The sequence below is a fragment of the Cinclus cinclus genome, chromosome 3, assembly GCF_963662255.1.
Source record: "Cinclus cinclus chromosome 3, bCinCin1.1, whole genome shotgun sequence".
Classification (NCBI taxonomy): Eukaryota; Metazoa; Chordata; class Aves; order Passeriformes; family Cinclidae; genus Cinclus; species Cinclus cinclus.
The window spans coordinates 21,632,907-21,655,094 of NC_085048.1; the positions used below are offsets into that span (position 1 = coordinate 21,632,907).

A 22,188-nucleotide genomic window follows, 5' to 3' on the forward strand; every position below is an offset into this window, starting at 1 on the left:
TATTACTGTGGTCTCACTTGACTGGAAGAGAGTTAAGATGAATGAATAACTTCAGGTAAAGCAGTCTTATTTATGTGCAAAATGTAAAAAGTAAGTTAATTTTAAATAGTGTCATTATTCAAACTGTAGGTGCAAAGTGAAGATTGTGCCCTTACCTTCACAACGTGGGACAGTGGAGCTCCATACTACATTTCCATCTTGCATAATACAGGTTATGGATTCAGAGCCTTGAGTCTTCACAAAGCCATCATCACAGTGGAAGGAAACAGAACTTCCCAGAAGAAATCTGTCTCCAAAACGCCTCCCGTTTATAGGAATGCCTGGATCGTGGCACTCATTCTGACCAAAGGCTGTTAAAAACATAGCAATAATACTGGTAATAAGACCCACAATAATAGCAATAATAAAAAGCCAGCCCTTTAAACTTTGTGTCTTGTTTTTTTTTTTTTTTTTGGAGGAGGAGAATAATGCTCCAGTTGTAATACAGTAAAATGCAATACATATAACATTATGATACATAATTCAAAGTACAGAAAAATTGTCAATGAAAAGTTAGCTTCAAATCCGATGATATTCACACATATGCAACACAGCATGAATTCAGAAGTTTTTAGATGTATGAGGCTCAGAAACACAAAAACAATTTGCCTGTTTTCTTCTGGACAAAATCCAGCTGTTTTGCCTCTAACATAAGGGAATTTGAGTTGTTTAACCTGAAGAAGGGGAAGCTGAGAGAAGCCCCTATTGCTGCCTACAACTACCTGAAAGGAGGTATTGGTCTCTTCTCACAGGTACCAAATGATAAAATAAGAGGAAATGGCTTCCCCTTTTTTCTTCCTGCCATTTTTCAAAGGACAAAAATTGTTGCTTCCTATAAAAGCAAAAGATCAGTTTAGGCATCTAGGACTTAAGAAAGATTGAAGTCAGTGAATTCCAGATTTATGTGGGGGATCTTTCCAAATAATGCAAGAAAACACCTTGGCCACAAACACTATTATTTTAATTGACAGAACACAGAAACAGTGCAAACGGCTCAAAGACAACTCTATTGTCGATTGACTTCTATAACCTTAGCAGACAATTTCTTCAGCTAAACTGATAACCTCTGTATAAGTAGTGTTTTTGAATGACTTATAAAACTTTTAGTAGAATTAGCAATCTACAGCAAATGTAAAAATGTTTTATGCATGACAATGCTACCACAAATTTTCTATTGAGAGTACCCTTTAACAATATATTTTTATATAAACAAATCAGAGGGCCATCTGTAGACAGGTTTTTCTTAACCTGGTTGCTCACACAGAGAGATTTATTTTCTCACTAGCTCTCTATAAGTACATGACTGGTACGTCCACATTTAACAACTTTTGGACTGGTTGTCCAGTTACAATTAATTGTACATTTGAGAGTTGCCTTCTCAAAGGTAGCACATTCTTAAAATTCTTAAAGGGACAGTAGCCAGATAGAAGAATGATTCTAAATCACTGTAGTCTTATAGGAAAGACTTTTGCATCAATTCCGCTGTGTTCTGGATACTAGAAAAACCACCGAGTGTAACTGTTATGCATAATGCAAAAAAGAGATCTCTATTCTTAGGGGCTTGTATTCTTAGATTATTAGATTCCACTCCATTCAACTGGGGAAAAAAAAAACCATACAAAAGCAGAGCAGGTTTCCAGAACTATTTATTTGCATTGATGATTACTTTTATGCTTTTCTGATTAATACCTCAATATTTAGGATCTAAGACCTTAAGACCTAAGACCTTTATCAATTTATTTATTATGGTTACATTGAGAAGTATATTAAATTACATGAATTGGCACTTTGATGTGAATGATCTGGACTTTAGTTATGGGCTCTGCATTTATGAAGTATGAACAAAAAAAGACAAATAAGAAATAATGAAGGGAATTCCTCAGAACTATCACAATTAAAATAAATAAAGGAGAAGGATTCAGATTAGCTAATGAATACAGGGAAGATATCTGAGTGCAATTATACAATCATGACAACTTACTTCTGTGTTTAAATATAAATATTACAAATATAAATATTATCTCTTTTAATTATTATGAAGAAAGCATAAAACTAGGCATAAAATAAAAAGCAGAAACTCTTACTTGTGTAAGTGATATTAAATCCTCTTCCAGTGGTAGAGTGATCTGACTGAAATTCAAGTCTTACTATGTGCCCACTACTAGCCAGTTGAGAAGGGACCTCATTGCCAGAAAATGTGCCAAGAGGTGGTAAATCTGAAATCCCATCATCTTTGATTGTAAGGTAGTCAAATTGAGGTTCTACATCAAAATCGTTGAAAATCAGATGGATTCTGCTTCCTGGCTCTGAGATAATTAACCAAACACAGTTCATATTGTTCCCATATTCCTCAGGGTAATTTGGAGAAAGAATAATTCCGGATGGTGCGGTGAAGTTGAAGAAACATGAAACTAAAGGAAAGAACAATAAGATTCTCAAAATACTATCCACAGACTTTATAAATGCTTATCTTTCTATTTTTTAAAATTATTATTCTTGTAGAAAAGGATGATTTTGAAGCCTGGATGTCAAAACTACTACACATGCAAGAAGAAAATGTTTAACACTTTCAGAACAGTTCTCCACTGTTTTTTGTTCTTTTTCCCAAGTAAATCCAAGGGACTGAAGAAGGGCAGCAAGAGATTAGCATGTAGTGAATACCAAAGAAAGCAAAACTAATGCTTGATGCATCAGAATTTGCAAAAAAATGAAAATGTGATCTCCAAATTCAAATGTTTTTTTTTTTCCAAATACGCATTAAACTGTATTTAACAATCAAAAATACCAAGCACAAGGGCCAGTTTTGTCTGTAGTATGCAAACTTCATACTGATGCAAACAGCAGCAGAAATTTAGATGTGACTGAATCAAGAAATCTTAAGAGTATATGGTCTGAAAGTTATTTTACCCTAGTTTCCCTTTGATGGCATAGAAAAAAAAACAAAACTATTCATAGCTATCATCCTTTTTTTATTCTTTTGAGCCCATTTTGATCAAGACATTGCCTAACTGGTTTCAGAGTCTTGACCTTGTGACTAGTACTGTAGGTAGAAGTATGGTGTATTCAGAAAGGGGAAGGCTCACTGAATATCAGCAAACACAAAAGACAGCCAATTCTCTATCTGAATCTGGATACAACAGCTCTTCAAATGTGTCAAATTGAACTCAGTGTGTGTAAATAACTATATATATAATTTGTAACAGGTGTTATAAATTCCATGCTCTTTCACAGGGCATGTGCATATGCAACACTAACAGCACAGTAAAATATTCTACATTGTCAACAAAAACTGATGTAGTAGTCCAATGCAATAGAGCACCATGAAGAAACAACTCTTGTCTTCAAAGAGAACTGCAGCTGAAGTGTCTCTGTGCCTAGGCTTTACATGCTTAGACACATTTCATCATTACAAGGCATATTGAGAATTATTCTGGTCCGGAGTGATCTTGCTCAGTTTAAGTCCTGTACCAACACAGATTCAAAATACATACATGACCAAATAGAGTTGGACACCATAACAAGAGTTGTTATGGTTGTCAAATCCAGTACTGATTTGCATGTCTCTTTATAGGAAAATGTAATGCAATCTGCAGAACTGAAGTGCCTAATATACAGGTGTATTTGAAAGATTTGCTCAATTTCACAAGAAAAGAAAAAAAAAAAGGAAAGGAAAAAATCCAACTCAACCCAAATAAATCTCTCCCCAAAAAACAAATAAAAAACACGCACAAACAAAAATAAACAAAAAACCCACCCCAACTCCCTTACAAAAATAAAAAAAAACAAAACAGCAACAACCCTCTCTGAACAACAAATATATTTATCTTTTAAAACAAAAATCACAGCAAATGACCTTAACCTAAACTTTTCCTGTGTTCCATATTCTTAACTTCTTTATATTAATATTCACACCTTTGTGGTCTATCACAAAAAATCCCCAGCCCAATCTTTCCTTTTGTGAATCTGCAGGCTGTTTTGCACAGAATGAAGCATGTATGTGCCAGAATATTTTTCTACTTTTGAACATTTATCTACTAACAGGAATTGCTCATTTAGAATCTAATTCAACACACATTTACATTAAGAGTGTTAAGTGCATCAATTACATATAAAATGAGTGTAAAAACATTCTAAAAACAGTCCTGAATGATGTTCCCCATAAATGATCTAGGGATTCAATAAAAAAAACCAATAAAAAGGCAAAACAAAAACAACAACAAAACAAACAAACAAACAAAAAAAACCAAAAACAACAACAAAACCCCAAACCATGACAGAAAAATTCTTCAAGGTACTTTGAAATGTTTTCCTGATGATTAGTCACAAATGTTCAGAAATGCAAGAGGTTAAGGTCAGAAAAACAATACAGAAAATAATATCTAATTCTTACAAACACAGCTGGGTTTGTTGCCAGACCACTGGTTATTCTGTTGACATGTAATTGTTCTCTCGCCCACCAGTTCAAAAGCTGCTTGACATTCAAAGGTAAGTGTGTCTCCATGCAGAAAACTGCTGCCAGTTCTTTTCCCATATGATGGAATTCCAGGATCTCCACAACCTCCTTTCTCTATTTCTGAATATTGAAAAATTCAAATGCAATAATAAGGAAAAAAATATTTCCAATCAATTTATATGTCAGTATCATAAGTACTTTCAAAACATTTGACATTATACATTAAACTAATGTTTACAGCTGAAAATGAACTAGAGGCAAATGTTATAAAACTGCCTCAAAGACGACTTATGATCTAAAGTCCTTTCACAAGCTAATTATCTTCCATACCTGCATTGCTGCATTGCTGAAAAAAACAAAATACTTATATTTAACTGCATGACTACACCAAATTACAGCATATTTGAAGATAAAATAATAAAGCCACAGTCTCCAGCCCACCCATGGAGACATACTACGTGCATATAATTTTTCTGACAAAGAAGTACTCGTACTAAAGGATCTCTTAACTCTCACATCTGCAATTTCATTTATAATTCTATTAACAATGTGATTAAAAGTATATAATTTCCTAATACAGCCAATAAATTTCAGTTTAAAATAGCTTAAGTATAAGAAAACCAAAAGTGAAGAATTATTTCTTAATCTCATACTTCGAATTAGAACCACATTTTTCCCAGCTGCATTCAGCTATACTGAAAAAAAATTAACATTTTGGATGACACTTCAAGATAGTCTCTAGGAGCTGTTTCTTAAATTACTTAATTTGTTGATCTCAAATCTGCATCAACCAGATAAGGATATAAAAATTCAAGTCTTATGAAATTTATGAATACCATAGGTATTAGAAAAGGAAACGTAAATATGAATTGCCTGTGATAGAATCATCTTACAAAATACTATACACATGGCTGCCCATCAGAAAATGAAGGCTCCATTTCTTTGCCATTAAATTGAAAGCTATTTTTTAAATTAGCTTGCCTGTGATCAGAAAAAAAATAACAACAAAGCACTTCTGATTCTACAAACTGTGTTGCTGCACATATAATGAAATTATGTAAAACTGATTCAAATAAAAGTACAGTTAAAATCTTGGTATTTAAATATTTCACAGATCCGTCCAAGGTATGAAATCCAAAACATTCAAGATAAAAAGAAAATTCAAATCATAGAATAGTATTAATTATTAATATAACTTAGCACCTTAAAAATGTTTGTGTCAAATACTGTTAAATCTGATAATATTAAATCCTGGCAGAAGTGTATACCTTGACACAGCAACAGAAATTTTTAGATACAGGACACAAAATTATTATATGTGAAGTCAATCCACTATGCTTACACCCTTAAAGCAGTCATTAACAGATTGTTGATAGACATGTTCAGAAAGGTATGACACATATTTCACAGTGTAATAGTTTTCTTGACCTGATGGTGATGCTGTACCTGATGCACCCATTATTATTTTATTTAAACAATGTTTCTTAACAGAAAATTGTAATGTTGAAATTAATAAGAACAATTTCCAAAATGTCCAGTACACAAATAAAATAGAACATCGTGAGAACAATTTTATAAAGAATATTTATAAATAAGGATTCAAAATTATAATAGATGTACAAGTACTATAATGTAGCTTCACTTGTCTGTTCCTACTGAGATATTGATTTTTTACTTCCACAGAATAGGAATGAAAACCTGTGTTTTCAGCTATGCACATCTTTACATAGTTCATGAAAATTTGGGGCGTCACAAAAGAACAAAATATATATTTTAATCACATTTTAAGAGAACATTTCCCTCACGGACAGCACAAGATGTATCTAATCCAGCATGTGAGAATGATCGCAAACTCTGCCAAATTTAGGAGATGAATCAAATGCTTTGTTATTCTTAATGTATCACCCTTCCTCCAAGAATGCCCTCATGGGCATATGGTGGTAGATAATTCCTATTTGTAAATATCTTATTAGCAAGCACAAAAAACATAGAAAACAAATGAATGATAAATTTCACACTCTCTAAAACACAATAGAAGGATTTTTGAATCAAATTATTTTATACTGAAAAGCCCAACAACTCATAAAAATGTCAAAATTAATTATATTAACTTCATTTCAATTTAAATATTCAGTCTGTGTTTGTTTGTTCAACATAAAAGCAACCTAGAAAACATGACAGATTCAGAAAACACTTCTGAGGATGCCTTATTTGCATTTGACAATAAATAGCTTGAAAAATACCATCCAGATCTAGGAATTTCTATCTTCATAAACCTTAAATTGAAGACTATATGTATCCCTAACAGGAAATCTACTCTAGTCAAAAGTTATTCTGGATGACAGAAAGAATTCACTGTAATTCACAGAATTATCACAGGATCTTAAAAATTGGGTGTGAAGGGGCCTTAAAGATCTCATAATTCCAACCGCTTTGTCATGGACAGGAATACCTTCCACTAGACCCAAGTCCCTCAGATCTGGCCAGGAATACTCCCAGGGATGAGGTATCCACAACTGCTCTGAGCAACCTGTTCCACAGTAAAGAATTTCTTCTTAAAATCTAATCTAAATCAACTCTCCTTGAGTTTAAAGCCATTTGCCCTTGTCCTGTCACTAGCTGCTGTTGTGAAAAGTCCCTCTGCAGCTCTCTTGAAGGCTCCCTTTAGGTACTGGAAGGTTCTGTAAGGTGTTCACAGAAAGGGTTGTCAAGCATCAGACCAGGCTGCTTAGGGAAGTGGCTGAGTCACCATCCCAGCAGTATTTAAATGATACCTAGGTGTGGCACTGAGGGACATCATTTAGTGGTGGAATTGGCAATGCTGAATTAATGGTTGGACTGATGATCTTGAAGGATTCTCTGATTCTCTTTAGTCAAAACCTATGTTTCCATTACATTTACAACCCAAAACTAAGGGAAGATGCAAAAGGCCAAACTAATAGTTTTGTATTTTTACATAAAGGATACTCTCACTTTATAACTAGATCTAGAGTAGTAGGCATGTATTGATTCCTAGCATTTTTCTGTCCTCTGGGATTTTGCACAGATTTTTTTCTTCATTTAACTTTCCAATACCCATTTGACTTGTACTGATTTAGTCACTGAAGAATTTTTTTTAAATGTGAACAATTTTTTAAAATGTCTAAATTCATCTGAAATGCATTGTGTGTATTGCTCCAACACATGCATTGATTATTCTGTTTCATAAATTGAAAAGATGCTCTGTATCAGTTTGCTAAAAACAGAAAACATTTCAGACCAATTCTGTTGAAGTTATGTTGAGCTCTCAGAAGAATCCTATGGGATAGAGAATGTTCTTAAAACAACAAGCATGAAATAAAGTCTGTGCTAACCTATTTAGCATGGCAATTAAAGCCTTGTTCTTTTATGATTATTCTGTGTACTCATTCAATGTTGGACTTCTTTTGATCTGAGTTCTTAGATCTGTGTGAACTTCATGATGCTTGCACATAAACTCTCAAGCCTAAATTTAAACATCAGCTTCCTCTGGTTACCAAAATATTAATATTGATCTTATGCAATTGTTCTTAGCTTTCATGTACTCTCCTTCAATAGCCTGGGGAAATAAACTTTTCATCTTGTTTGTAAACTAGAAATATTTACTCAGTTTCAGGGAATATTCTTTCTTTAATATTAGAGAAATGACAAGATTAGATTTCTGACTGTAAGACCATATGTCTCTGAATTTAAGTGAAAGACATTTCTGTTGCTCTATTTACTTTCAAATGAAGAAATATGGAAATTCAAAAGTGATATTAAGCATTTAAATGTGCATCATGACTACTGTTTGAAAGGTGTCACATTGCAATTCAAGGTTTTTTTGATGTAAGGACTTTGACTATGGTACCTGAAATGTATAATAAATGTATCTCTGGTTTCTGAAATGTATAATAGAGTAATTAATATTTTAGAAGATTTTGCACTCTTAAAGTTATTATTCATGGTAGGAGTAATTTACTTTATTTTCCCCCTTGTTACTAGATTAAAAATATGCAGTTTAAATTAAATTCTTAGTGTTGCTGTGTTTTCATTCACACTATCTAATATTCTATCTTAGACGAATAATGAATCATCTAATCATTAAATCCGGATCCGGATACAACCTGAAATGGATAAATAATAATCTCATACATTAACAATTCTGATGTATAAATACAATTTATATTAAATACACGTTTTTAACATATGTGAGTTGAGTAAAAATCAATATTTGAGATAGAAAATAAACTTCAGGTTTTTATCAGAAAATTTGCATCAGTAGCTCTAAAACTGAAATTAATTATTTGACAATATTTTAAAATTATCATCTTAGTTATAGTCAAGATAGATTAAGGGAAGCTGTGAACTGACATAGGTATACATTTACCGCCCGCCCCCCCCCCCCCCCCCCAAAAAAAAAAAAGTTTAACATTTAAACTCTGAGAGGTCACAGAAATTCATGTTCCATATATAAAAAAAGAGATTTTTTAAATGTCCTCTTATTCCTCATGCTTCCCTTGTTAACAGTCATAATACCTAATGTAGTTTAAAAACACAAAGGAGAAACTCTTATGCAAAGGAGATACTCTTATACAAACAAAACCTTATAAAAGAAGAAGGGATAGAAAGATGCTCAGAATTGCAAAAGACTTAAGTTAAAGAATGATATTATAAACATAGGAACATAGGAACTACTATTGAAAGTGGTATTCAAAACTAATACCAAAAAATATATTTCAGATAGCACATCATTGGAATGTAAAAGTGGCTCTTAAAGCAAAAATGAGGTTGGCCTACTGCTAAAAAGAGGATGGCCTTACATGATAATTTTATAAATTATCACAATTTTATCATTATTCCAGTAAATTTCTTCAAAGAAATTTAACAATGCAATTTATTAACAATCTCCAAATATAGAAAGAGGCCTCCTTCACAGATCATATAGTTCCCAGCAGCATTTTAAGAGACTCTCACATTTTCTCTGAAATGTTTTGTCCTTGCTGTTATCAAAAATACCACAGATCATACCCAGTAGATTAATTTTTGCTGTTTCCACCTTATTGCAATCTGTAGCAATATTAAAAAAATGAAACACAATTTTAGAATCAGATCGATGAAAAAACAACAACTTTCCTAGGAAGTCAATTTAAGCTAGCAGGTCACTATCACAGCATATGGTGGCTTGCTGGTAATAATAACATCATATTGCATCATATCTTATAAAAATCCTTGAAAGCAATAAAACAATAAAGCAGAAAACAAACGTTGCAACACATTCATTAATATTTATTGTGTACTTAAGTATGTTATTACAGAATGCAGGAAAATAAAACATTAGTTTGTTTACAATCAATTTGACATATCCAGGGATAAATAGAGATCAAATTGGACCAGAAATGAGGAAGAAACTTTTTTTTAACTTGTTACAGAAAAATGTATGATACCTACTAACCAAGCACTTTAAATTCATTACCAAAATTTGTAGAAAAATAAATCTGGGGAAAAATAAAAGATTATTATGAGTTTGCAGGCACAATTATAGGTTCTGATTGGACAGCTAGGACTCCAGGAACAGAAGCTCTTGCATACTAGATAATTCTATGAAACTCTAAGCTATTGAAAATGTTAAGAATTACTGGGAAAGGAGCAGTGAACAAAACAGAGAATAACATTTTGTCCTCACAAAAAAACCTGCAAAAAATTTCATTTCCACGTTGAATTTTTCATGTAGTACTGCTCTTTCATTTAAAAAGAAACATTAGAACTAGGGGAGGAAAGGAGAAGATCAAAATTACTGAGGAAATGAGGACTAATTAAAGAGAAAGCAAATCTCTTTTTCTGGAGGATGAAATACGTGTGCTCAAAAAGTTGTTGGGGCAGATATATGGAAGAAAATCTTATTGAGACACAAATTATTTGAGGTGTGCATCACTGGAAACAGAGAATATACTCTATTTCTTGATTTATCACTGTATAATTCACTACTTTTTTCCTAAACACCTATTATTGTCAAGTACCAATATGCTTTTGGTCTCACTGTAGATTTTTATTATAATGTTTTGTGATAAGAAACATGATATTGTTCAAATTATCGTGTTCATCTTGCTTTACTACTTAGAAAGAGTAGGGCTGGTTAGCACAGAGGACCAAGCAGTGCCCTGAACAGAAAGTTAGCACTAAGTTATCCTGTGGAAAGAAATTTAGAATGCTATGGATAGTAGGAAGCACAGGAAAAAGGAAGGGCAGCTGCCTCAGAAATTAGCAGAATAATGTAAGGGTGAATATCATGAGAAGGCAAGCCATGGAATGAGGCAGAAGGCAATAACAAAATATCTAGAATTAAATTGTTGTTAAAATTAAGAGAAATAAAAATAGCTAGCAGGAAAGGAGAATGAAGAACACTTTGTCTTGTCTAGATTAAAAAAAGATGTCTAAATAAAATTATGAGAAGGGCAGGATAGGAAGAGAACAGCTTAAGAACCATTTAGAAAATGCAGACACATTCAAGGGAACAGGGCCTAATTAAATGCAGTACTTTAACTGAAGCAGTCAATGAACTATTTGCAGTTATCTTCAAGAACTTATGGAGAACAAGGGAGACCCCACATGACTGAGCAAGGACACGTGTATTAACTGTCTCAAAAACTAGAGAGAAGAGGAACCAAGGAATTAAACAAATACCTATGTATCTAATTTGTACCCTTAAACTGGGAAAGTCATGTCTTATCTTCCTGTACAGTGGGATATCCTTAAACATCTTTACTTAAAATTATCTTAAGTCCTGACAAGAAAGACGTAGTAGCTGTCTAGAAAGAAAATCAATGAGCTATTACTGGCAAATAATTTGTAATAGGATTGCAAAGCAAACACTGATCCTAAGCAAAGTAATGGAACCACCAACATAAAACACTTTTTCTAAAGGGTTAAAAGACAAAAATACAATTGTCATGGTTTTATGGAAAATTGGCCATGTCATACAAACAATATGTTTCTCAGATTACAAACTCAGATGACACAATATTTTTTTACTTCTTCCAACCACTTAAATTAGTGACAAATGGCATTCTAATTAAGAATTGGCATCATAGAAAATTAATCTAACACACATTAAATGGATTGCAATTAGATAATTATAGTATTTCAAAGCAAAAATGTGAATAAAGAATTCTCATCAGACCATAGAACCTCTTCAATTAGCTTAATCTATACCTTTTTTAGCCCAATCCTAACAGTTTGTTGCAGAAATATTACAGAAAAATAGGTAAACACTCCCACATTATTTTCAAGATGCGTTAACTTGGCATATATTATAGGTGTACATGTCTTCTCAAGTTCATGTACATATACACCCACATAAGCACTGCTTTTTCTTACTCTCTTAAAATAAATCCTCACCAAAATCTCAAGCCTATGGCAGCTGAGAATTTTGTAAAATAAAGTTAATGTTAGATGGGAGGACCTTGTTTTCCCTGATTATCCACTTCTGTACTTTACAATGGGTGTGCCTCTTCTTTAAAGACCAGGAGTGATAAGTACAGTTTCATAAAACAAAACAAAACATTAAAATCATGTGTGGATTGGCTGGAGCTTCAACTTAGTACTTTTCTAATACAGGTTGCAGAAGCAGTAAGTGCTCAAATGAAAAATGTTTGCCTTGGAAGCAACAGAATGTACCAATATTAGTACAGTGTGGGCATCCAAATAATCTTCCTTTATTATATTTCAGTGAAGAAGCAAGAAAGATAAAGTATTGCTCCAAAAATATTCTTCTGAAGTTAAAAAAAAAAAAAAATTAAAAAAAAATAGAAATGTCTTAAACTTCTTTAGGCCTTACATTTCTACATTCTTCCCTTGTGGGGCAAATCCTGCCCTCTAGTGTTGGACTCAGTCCCGCACATTTTAACTTTTTTAACAATGCACAAATTCTCAAGATCTCAAAATTTCCCTCTTTGTCTCTTTGATTAACTTTGACACCTTATTGCATGGGCACTCTTTCCTTCTATAAAAAAGTTCGTTTTGTTCTTATCTATATCTTCTATGTTTCAATTTCTTTTTTGGTTTTTTTTTGTGGTTCCTCCATCCCTGTTGCCTCCTGTCTCTTTGGTCACTCAAGAGTTCTGGAGTGGGATTGAAGGAAGACAAACTTTCCTTCTCTTTCCAAAGATGCCAATATGTCCAAGGCTTAGCAACAGGAGGTTTTTTTTTTTTTTCCCAAATAAAACACATTGTATGAGGAACTTAACACAAAATTACTCTGCAGACAGGTAAAGGAAATCTCACAGCTTAGAATTCAGTCTGGAAGCTATTCCATATAAACACATCAAAACAGTATCGTGCTGGTACATACCCATATGTACACATAAGTATTATGTAGGCATAGTATACATTTAGGAAAACAAATTTACAAGCAATTAAAATTCATGGGGTTTTTTTCAGAGAGAACAATTAAAAACTGAAATTTCACAGAGGCACATAGGGGAGTCTTCATGAGCATTAACTATCTATTTGACTTTGCGTAGATAGACTGGACTTAGTCTTAAAATTCCATTTAAAATCTTGGTTTTCCATTTTCACACCCAGAAGAAAAAAGGAAGGAGGACAGGTTGGGTTATGATAGGGATTTAACAGTTATTTTGCTAAAAAAACGTCCCTCTCTGGATATTGTTTGTCTGTAGAGGTTAACTGCCCAAATGTAAAACCCCAGCAATCTGATACATGGAAATCCTGGGTCTGCTACTATAAAAAAAGCTTAACTATGGCTTTCATAGAGTAACCATGATATAATTAAAATCTGTTCATCGAAAAAACAACAACAACAATTGAATTTTTATAAGTGTTTGGCAAGTACAATGTTGTTTTGGTTTGCTGTTTGGGTGTTTTGGGCTTTTGTTTTCCAAATAGCATGCGTGATGGGGAAGGGAATTTAAAGTTATATTTATGTTGTTACAATCAGGTATGTGTTCTAGTGAAAGCACATCCGGCAGAGAAGCAAACAAATCAGGCATAGTCAGATTATTTTATATACTTTCAGTCTTGGTGGATTAAAAAACAATCCAAATAAATATGTTGTACTCACTTTTCTTGAACATATTGTGAGTGGAAATTTAAAAAGTGAATTAAGTGAATGAATGGAAATTAGGAAAAAATAAAAATGGAATATATTTTTACATCCAATTCTTGTAATAATCTGTTAATATTCCTCCTTTTATCTGCATATTAATATTACCAAAATAGCACAGGAGGAACCTCTATGGTTCTGTGGATGGTTCAAGAAGCTGATTAGATTTTGAACTACACTCAATATGATAATATTTGGAAACAGTCCAGCAAAGTTCAGTTGCAAGCTGAATAAGCTCGAGAATGACACGCAAAATTCAGTGAGCTTTTCTACAGCATGCTAATACAACACAATAGAAAAAAATTAACAGACACAAACTTTTTTATTGTGACTCTCTAATTCTAAGTCTCTATTGTGACTCTCTTTTTATTGTGACCTTCTCTAAGAAGGTGACTGTATAAAAACATTTCAATGTTTCAGAGGTCATACAGACATTAGAAAACTCAAAGTGGCAACAAATGTTAAGACCCTGGAATTACCAAAGACAGATAGATTGAAATGTAGTAAGTACTGCATTTCATAGGAATATATGCAAAAGGTTCATTATCTTCTGACTTTATCTTCCACTTTTTTTCTTTTTTTCTTTCTTTCTTTCTTTCTTTTTTTTTTTTTTCTCTGAGCATTTAAAGTCTTAGTTCTACAAGGAAGGTTATGCAAGTGCACTCATGCTAATATCACTCTCTGGCATTGAAACAAAGCCAAGTGTATTCACTACCTGGTAGAAATGGTCCTATTTTTTTTTTTTTCAAACGTCTGGAAAAACACATCAACAGGCATATCTAGAGATACAGACTGGAAACAGTTTACATATGTATTTACAAGGACTCATGCTTCATTTATTTTTTATGTTAACAACTGATACTGTTAGAATATCTGCAAAACACTCACTGCTTTTTTTTGTGCTCTACTCATGACAACTTTGATTTAAAGCAAATAGTACTCTGCTTTCTGAAAGTTCTTTCAGCGTCATGCAATTCTTTGGACACTGAAAGGAAAAATAAAGGCCCTTTGATAACACTACTAATGCCAAGTCTACAAGTGAATTGTAAAGGAAATGCTCTTTCAAAATCTTCCCATGAAGGCTGTATAATGTCCCACCGAAGAAAGGCCTGGCCATGGCTATGCTGGCCTGGAAAGGTCAGAGGAGAGGTGAAGGTACAATGCAGTAGCAAACTGTTCTTCATTGACAGTCAGCACTTTGTGCTCAGCTTCACCTGCACATATATCCCATTTAACGTAGTTCATTACTTCTTGCACTTAAAAACCTTCACTCTACAATCTTATATAAGCAATGTTTTGAGAACACCAAGACTCCATATTTTAGATGATCCATTTTCTAGTAAATGTTGTTAGCTCTTTATGATTAGAATAAAACTGAGTTTTCAGAAGTGTTCATATGCAAACAGGGTATGCAAACAAAAACAGTGCTAAATAAGATATCACTGTAGCTTTTTGGTAACTTAATTCAGCAATTCTCGTTTATAATAGAGTCTGAAATTATATTTTTTTAAATATGCTGACATATATACACAACAAAGAAATCAAACACACAAAGCCTGAAATTTGTTCTTGATAATGTTTTAGATTAGGAAGTATGGTTTTTCTCAAATTTCACAGCAACATAAAAAGAAGCCATTATTTCATCTGAATAACAACCCCTTTTAATCTAAATTACTAATAAAATGAGTGAGCAATACAAAAAAGGCTGCTCTGAAAGATATGCTGACTTTGCAACAACTGGAGGTGTTAGTATGTCACATCAATTTCAGTCAAAGTGTAAAATTTATGTCTGTTTATGAGCTGAATAGATAAATCATGCAGTGGTCGAAAGGACTTGGGAAAGATAAAAAGTACTGAAGAATTTTGAAGAACTTTTTAGTGAAATAAATGTTCTTTATAAAGTGTCTTACTAATAGACAACTGCTTGTCAGAATTAAAATCTTCAACAGTTGCTCAACATTTCCCACAGATCTTTCTTTAGTATCAGCTACTAGAATGGTGTTTTCAATAATATATGAGATTCAAATATAATTTTCTATTTGAAATCATGTGACTCAGTAATCAACAGTGACATTTAAGATATTTAATAAATACTATCATGAAGGCACAAATGATGCAGAAACTGTTTAATGACCCAAACCTGACCATCTTTTGTCTTTTCATGGTGTTAGTTACTAAAAGAAAAGCATACCAATAAGCACCAAAATCCTAAAAAATGCAATTTACTTTAATGAGATGATAATAAGAATCTAGCCTAGCTTAAAAATACGGAAAAATGCATAGAAAACAAGAAATTCCTGATCTTTTAAAAATCGCAATAACAGCTAAAATGAATCTACTACATAAAAATATCATGATGTGGGTTGTGCAGAATTCTAGTACAGCATTTCTAAGACACCAGTTTTACTAAATAATTTACACGCTATTCTAGAAATTAGCAGTGATGGAGGTGATCTACAGTGGAGAAAAATTAGGACTCCAAGGATTTGGATGAAATTCAGTGTAGGTGAAGATTTGTATGGAGAACACTGCTGCCATTCACCAGCACTCTTCTGATAAAGCACTGGGCAGGTGCCTTTGTATATCCTGGTCTGCCCATGAAGAACATCTCTGATCCCCTTCCTCTAAACCTCAAGGGCTGGTGTCTTGGCCATGGAAAGACTGTCCTCCCAGGTCTGGCCACTCAAAGGATGTCCTAGGCTACAACCCAGGATGTGCCCAAACTCTGTTCTATCACCACCTTCATGAACTGTTAATGGGCCCATCAATGCCTTGCCATGACCCATAGATAACTCCCTCCAGGAGCTATCTCTGCTAATGGGCAATCAAGGACCTGCTGCAGGACTCATAGAATGCTATCATCCCATTGGGATATGCTCCACACAGAGGGAGGAGCCAAGGATTCTCACCTGGATATAATGTGGGATTTGGGCCCTTGCCCACTAGACTCCCAGAGGACAAAGGCCACCAGACCTTCTCTAGGAGATCATCTGGACTGCTACCACCAGCCCAGGATTTTCCACCATTACAGCTTGGTGTTCTCGGAGTTCTGCACCAGAATCAGACAGCCCCAGGTTTTGTAAAACAAAGCCCCTCAAGGTCCCTAGTTCTGTTTCCTTTTAATGCTGTAGTTATTATTATTGTTTGTTTGTCTTGCTATACATATTAGTGAAGAACTGTTATTCCTATCCCCATACCTCTGCCTGAAAGCCCCTTTAATTTTCTATATTATAATAATTTGGAGGGGGGGGATTCAAATTCTCCATTCCAAAGGGAGGCTCTGCCCTCCTTAGCAGGTACCTGTCTTTCAAACCAAGACAAAGGAAATGTGGAGAACCTCTCCTTTCTTGACCCTGCTGGGCTTAACCACAACAACATGTACGCAGGCACACTTCTCCCTAACTAGGAAAAGAACACAACTAAAGCCATTAAAAGCACATGAAAGAATGTGCAAAACCCTCTTTGGGTGTCCCACTGTCCTCAGATCACTGTGATTTGATCCTCCTCAGAGGATTTGCTTTCTTCTTTCAAAGAAGATTACACTTCAGTTATGAAAGGTCAAAATGTCACTGAAAGAGACCACTTGCAAAGGGATTTAAAGTAGATTACTCACCTAAATCTTTACTTTATTGTACCTTTTTAATTTTAGCATGAGCACCTCCTTGTAGATGCAAGAGACGTTTTTGAAAAATAAAGATAGCTCCTATCCCTGGGGTTTTATCACTGTTTTTCATCAAAAGAACACCAGCTTTTATAGCTGGGTTATCTTAAAAAATAGAATAAGGTCTTTATATATAAACCCAGCAAATATAAAATTAGCTGTATTATTTTAAAGGTTTATGCAAAACTCACTGAATTAATTCTTTTGTATACAATGTGTTCTAATATACATACAAGAAAATCACAAAATGAAAAAATTTGGGTTAATTTTGAGGGGAGAGATTATTCAGATTTGTTGAAATTATTCTAATATGTCAAATACATTTTATATATCATATATATGTATTTTTTTAAAATGGCTACTATAAAGTCTTAACTGGAAGCAGGATTTTGTCTACAGTGTCTTAGGGTCATTTTATCTTTTTCTTTAGCTTGTAATAATATATATTTTGTATTTTTTAATCAAGTTATCCTGTGCTGTATCACAAAAAGAACTATTAGTATGCTAATACTGTGAGAGTCTGACTCTTTTTTTTTTTTTTCCAGACAAATATTTGTTTAAAGAAAAATTGCAATAATATTGCAGTTTGCCTTAGAGGACCAAAGTAAATATTTATCAAGATTATTAAACCAATGCTTACTTTAAAGCTTATTGACTTCAGGGATAACATAATTTCTCACAGTTCATTCAGACTTTGACAGATATACTTCAAAGATTGATCCATATTCAAATTTTTGCACTTGGCAATGTTAGGTTAACAATTAGACTCAATGATCTTAAGGGTCTTTTTCAACCTAAATATTTCTGTGACTCTTTCAATACAGTCCAATGTGTGTCAGTCATCATATCATTTAATCAATTCTTTCATTACTGTTCAAAAGAGATTGATTGCTGGAAGTAACATGTAAATGAAAATAAAGTTTAAACCAAGTATCACCACTGGTAAGACAACATGAACAGCTGATGTACTACTAATTTGAAATCAAGTGCTTGACTTCTTGAGTGAGTGTCATGCTTCAAAACTAAGGGCCAATACATTTTTCATGGTTTAAACCTTGTAGTAAAAAAATACAGAAAACTGGCAGAAAATTAAAATGCTCTATAAGAAGTATTCTTATTCAAAATAATAATCATAACATGCTATCTGTTACTGTCTAGCTATGATGCATCATTCTGTCTGACCATCATTTGCAGGAGCTTTATAAATGAACAGAAGATGCTTAAAGATTTCAAACAATCTCAGCTGTATATATTAACAGGAAATTCTGAGGATGTCGCCACTTCATGAATTAAATAAGCCAAATTACTAAAAGAGAATTATTTTGGCCTAAGGAGAGAACTATCTTCTTAGGTAATGTCAGAAGACAGCTAAGTTCATGGTGCATACACTGTGGTCCTTGCTATATTAACAAAAAAAAAAAAAAAAAAAAGAAGTTTTAACTGATTAAACACCTATTTTTGTTAATCAAAAATTATTAAATTGTTGATCAAACTTTGAAACTGAGCTGTATCTGCTAAGAAGCAAACATTAGGATTTATGCTTCAAACACTTAGATCCAAGTTCAGTTGCATTTCTTGTTTGTTTTCAGTAGAAGGAAAAAAACGCAAACACCTGTCAGAAGTAAAAAATAAACAAAGTCTCCAAAAGATCAGTTATTTATACCTAATTCTCACATACATGTTAACGAAATCTTATTGTAAAATGCCAGCTTTATTTTTACAATTTGTTCCTCGTCTTTGAAAAAATCATCAAACGTTAATAATGTTTTCTAAAAGCCATGTTAAACGTTAATTAAAAGTTTAATGTCTGGAAATAATATTTATCTTGAGGTAAAATTCTGAACAATGAAAATGGATAAAAACCTATAAAACACTAAATCAATTAAAATATCTGAGCTGTTTTCTACACAAATTTGTTTAATTATTATGTGAAACTACTTTCTAAAGAAGTTTGACTAACGGAATGATTTTCACTGGCTTAGTTAGAACGTAACAATTCTCACTTATTCAGAGACAACATGGTATTGTTTCAATGTTTAATAATTTTATGAAGATAAGCAAACGAGGGGTTTTGACCTATTAAATCAATCGCTGAAAAGATAAAAATGCAGGTATGTGTCACAGTCAGACACAGCTGCTATCTGGAGGGGGAGATGGCAACTTCCCAGCTCCAGCCATGCAATATAACTAAAAAAAAATACATGTGCTGTATATTGGCTGTACCTAATCAAAATGTAAATGTAGGAAGTTCTAAGAGTTTTGTTTGGATGTTTGGATAATGGACACATTAATAAGGATATTCATTCATTTCTTTAACGTGCATGTTCATATCCAGCACACTGACAATGTCCATAATTAGCACAATAGGATGCATCATGTTAAAGGCTATAGCAAAAGAGACTAATACATTGTTAAACAGCATAACTGAACAAATAAATGTCAATCTTTAAGCTGACTGAGACGAGTACCAGACATTGATGGTATTTCTGAGGAGCAGAGTTGAGCATAATGATCTCAAGATCTGAAAAGTGCCCTAATAAAAATAGGACATAAGCAGAGTTATGCAATTAATATAAAAATTAAAAAGGAAAAATCACATAACAAATTTGTACTCCATCTGGCAATTTTTGTTTTGTTATTTTGTTAATTTAGGAGGGAGAAGAAGAGTTACAGGGGATTGCATGTTCATTACTTTTTATTCCCTTCATCAAGCTTCCATTTGGGATTGTTTAATAAAGGATTGTAGCAGAGACAGAAATTTGGTCTTATCCACTAGGGTCTGCTAATATATAAATAAGCAAAAAACTCAATAAATTAAAGTACATCACTGTTATATTATGTTCACCAAGGTTATGTGTATTTTCAAGATGAAAAGTGTGCTATGTTTGCCACCTCAAACATTATAAAAAACTCAAGGAAACACATTCTTGTCTATTAAAAATTTACTTGAAACTGCTGCAGTAATTATCAGTAACTAAGTATGCCTCTTTTCCTCTTAGTAACCTACTGGTGGTACTTTTTATTTCTTGAAAGAAAATTCAAATATCCTGAAACTGAGAAATGTTTGTTCTAAGTGTATCTGAATAATATACTCTAAAAAGGTCAGACAAAAATATAGGAAAGCTTCTGAAAGTTATTGATAATACACTGTGGCAGAAATTAAGCGACTGACATTTGCTTATTCAATAAACTAACCTTGCCTGTGTAGCACTACAAACAGATTAATTCATACAATATTATGATGTAACTCTCTGACAGTTCTCCACAGAACTAAGTTGCTTTAATAAATAAAAATATTCACGTGAAACATATTTACTGCCTGCTCTCCAAAAGCACACGCTTTGATAATGTTCTGAATTATAATACATACAAACATAATGCCAGAAGAAAACTTAGTATACATGAAATACATGAAAGAAAGAAAAGCTTAAAGCAAAAAAACCTAAAAGTTTTCAATGAATGACTTATATCTGTTTTCTTTTCAAGCATTAGACTGCATATAATGTTTTCACTGTGTGCATGTCCAATTGTGAGAGTCCTAGGATGTCTTAATTTATTTTTTTCAGCACAGGTTTTATTAAACCTCCAAGCAGTAAAAAAGTTTTATATCAATATTGGTAGTGTAATAACATTTATATAAGATCATTATGTTTTTGGCAAAAACTGCACTGATTTAAGGTTTACTAATACTTTACATGGTTTTATATATAATTGTATGCAAAAAGACAATTGACATTCATCTCAGAAACTCAGATATGTTTTTGAAAGTATTTTTCTACTTGTCTCAAGAGGAAAGAAGAATCGTTTTCCAAACAATCATAATGAAGAGCTTAAAGCTGAACTCCTCAGTTGAGCATCAATACAAATAAAGGTTGTAAGCCTGACATTTTAGCTGCATGCAGGAGGTGATATATTTCCTGACATCTCCAAGAATTCTTAATAACTCCAAATTACATAAAATTCTAGAATTATATCACTGAGTCACCAGATTATTTTATAACACTGTTATGAACTAAAGGATAGGCTAGTGAAATAACTTAATTACTTTATATCACCATGTAAAGTCAGGAATAAAAAATAAGTTCTAAACAGGCTATAGAACAGATATTGTTATACTGGCTATCAGGAAGACTGGAAGTCAAAAGATTAAATGATTTTTTTTCAGAATGGCAGGTTTACAGGGTTGAATGGGAGAAAAATCTCAAGCATAGTAAAATTATAAACCATTCACACCTAAAAACTTCAAACTGTCAAATACTTTTATGTCAGTGTGATACAGCCAATAGGATCACAAGCAAGGAAGCAGCCTAATGACCAGCTGGCAGCATTATCCGCCTTGGATCCTGAGAGCTATAAAACACCTATTTTTAGATGTGGCACACCCATAAAATGAGTGGAACACGCCAAACTCAGGCACATATTCACCTCCTCAGTCCTTTTTTTGACTGCAATTGCAACCTAACATCACTGATACTGCTACAATGCCTGCTGTCACAGTAACATGCTGCATTATCCTGACCTGGATATGCATGGCAATGACTGTGCCTGATTTATCTACTGAACACGTAAATGCATGCTTGAATCGATATTAAGTAGTGGCATAAACCAAATCTTCCCGTTGATTCAAAGCTGTCCAAATACTACATCAGATCACATGTGCCGGGTAAATTTGGGTGTTGGTGGTCTTCACTTGTGGTCAAAACAAAACGGAAATGCAGCTTAAGAACAAAAAATTTTTAAAAAGTGTATGAATAAAAAATTACTTTAATTACAAATTCTTTACTTATTGTATGTGGAAAAGTCCTTGCTTTAGCCCATGACCAGCAGCAAACTGAAAAATAACATACTTGTCAAAGTGTATTCTTAGCACATCAGCATACTTTGTAGATGTTATTAGAGCATCCTGTGATCTCAAGG

General features: G+C 33.2%; 1 protein-coding gene across 1 annotated transcript in view; it reads right to left on the bottom strand.

The window, feature by feature from the left end:
• Positions 1-22,188, bottom strand: part of CSMD1 (CUB and Sushi multiple domains 1) — a 1,073,346-nt gene that overhangs the window by 258,533 nt on the left and 792,625 nt on the right. The window contains exons 13-15 of the mRNA XM_062489724.1: positions 4,430-4,612; positions 2,124-2,450; positions 156-350 (exon numbers count right to left, since the gene is read on the bottom strand). Coding sequence (XP_062345708.1) covers positions 156-350; positions 2,124-2,450; positions 4,430-4,612 — 705 coding nt within the window. The remainder of the gene's footprint in view (positions 1-155; positions 351-2,123; positions 2,451-4,429; positions 4,613-22,188) is intronic.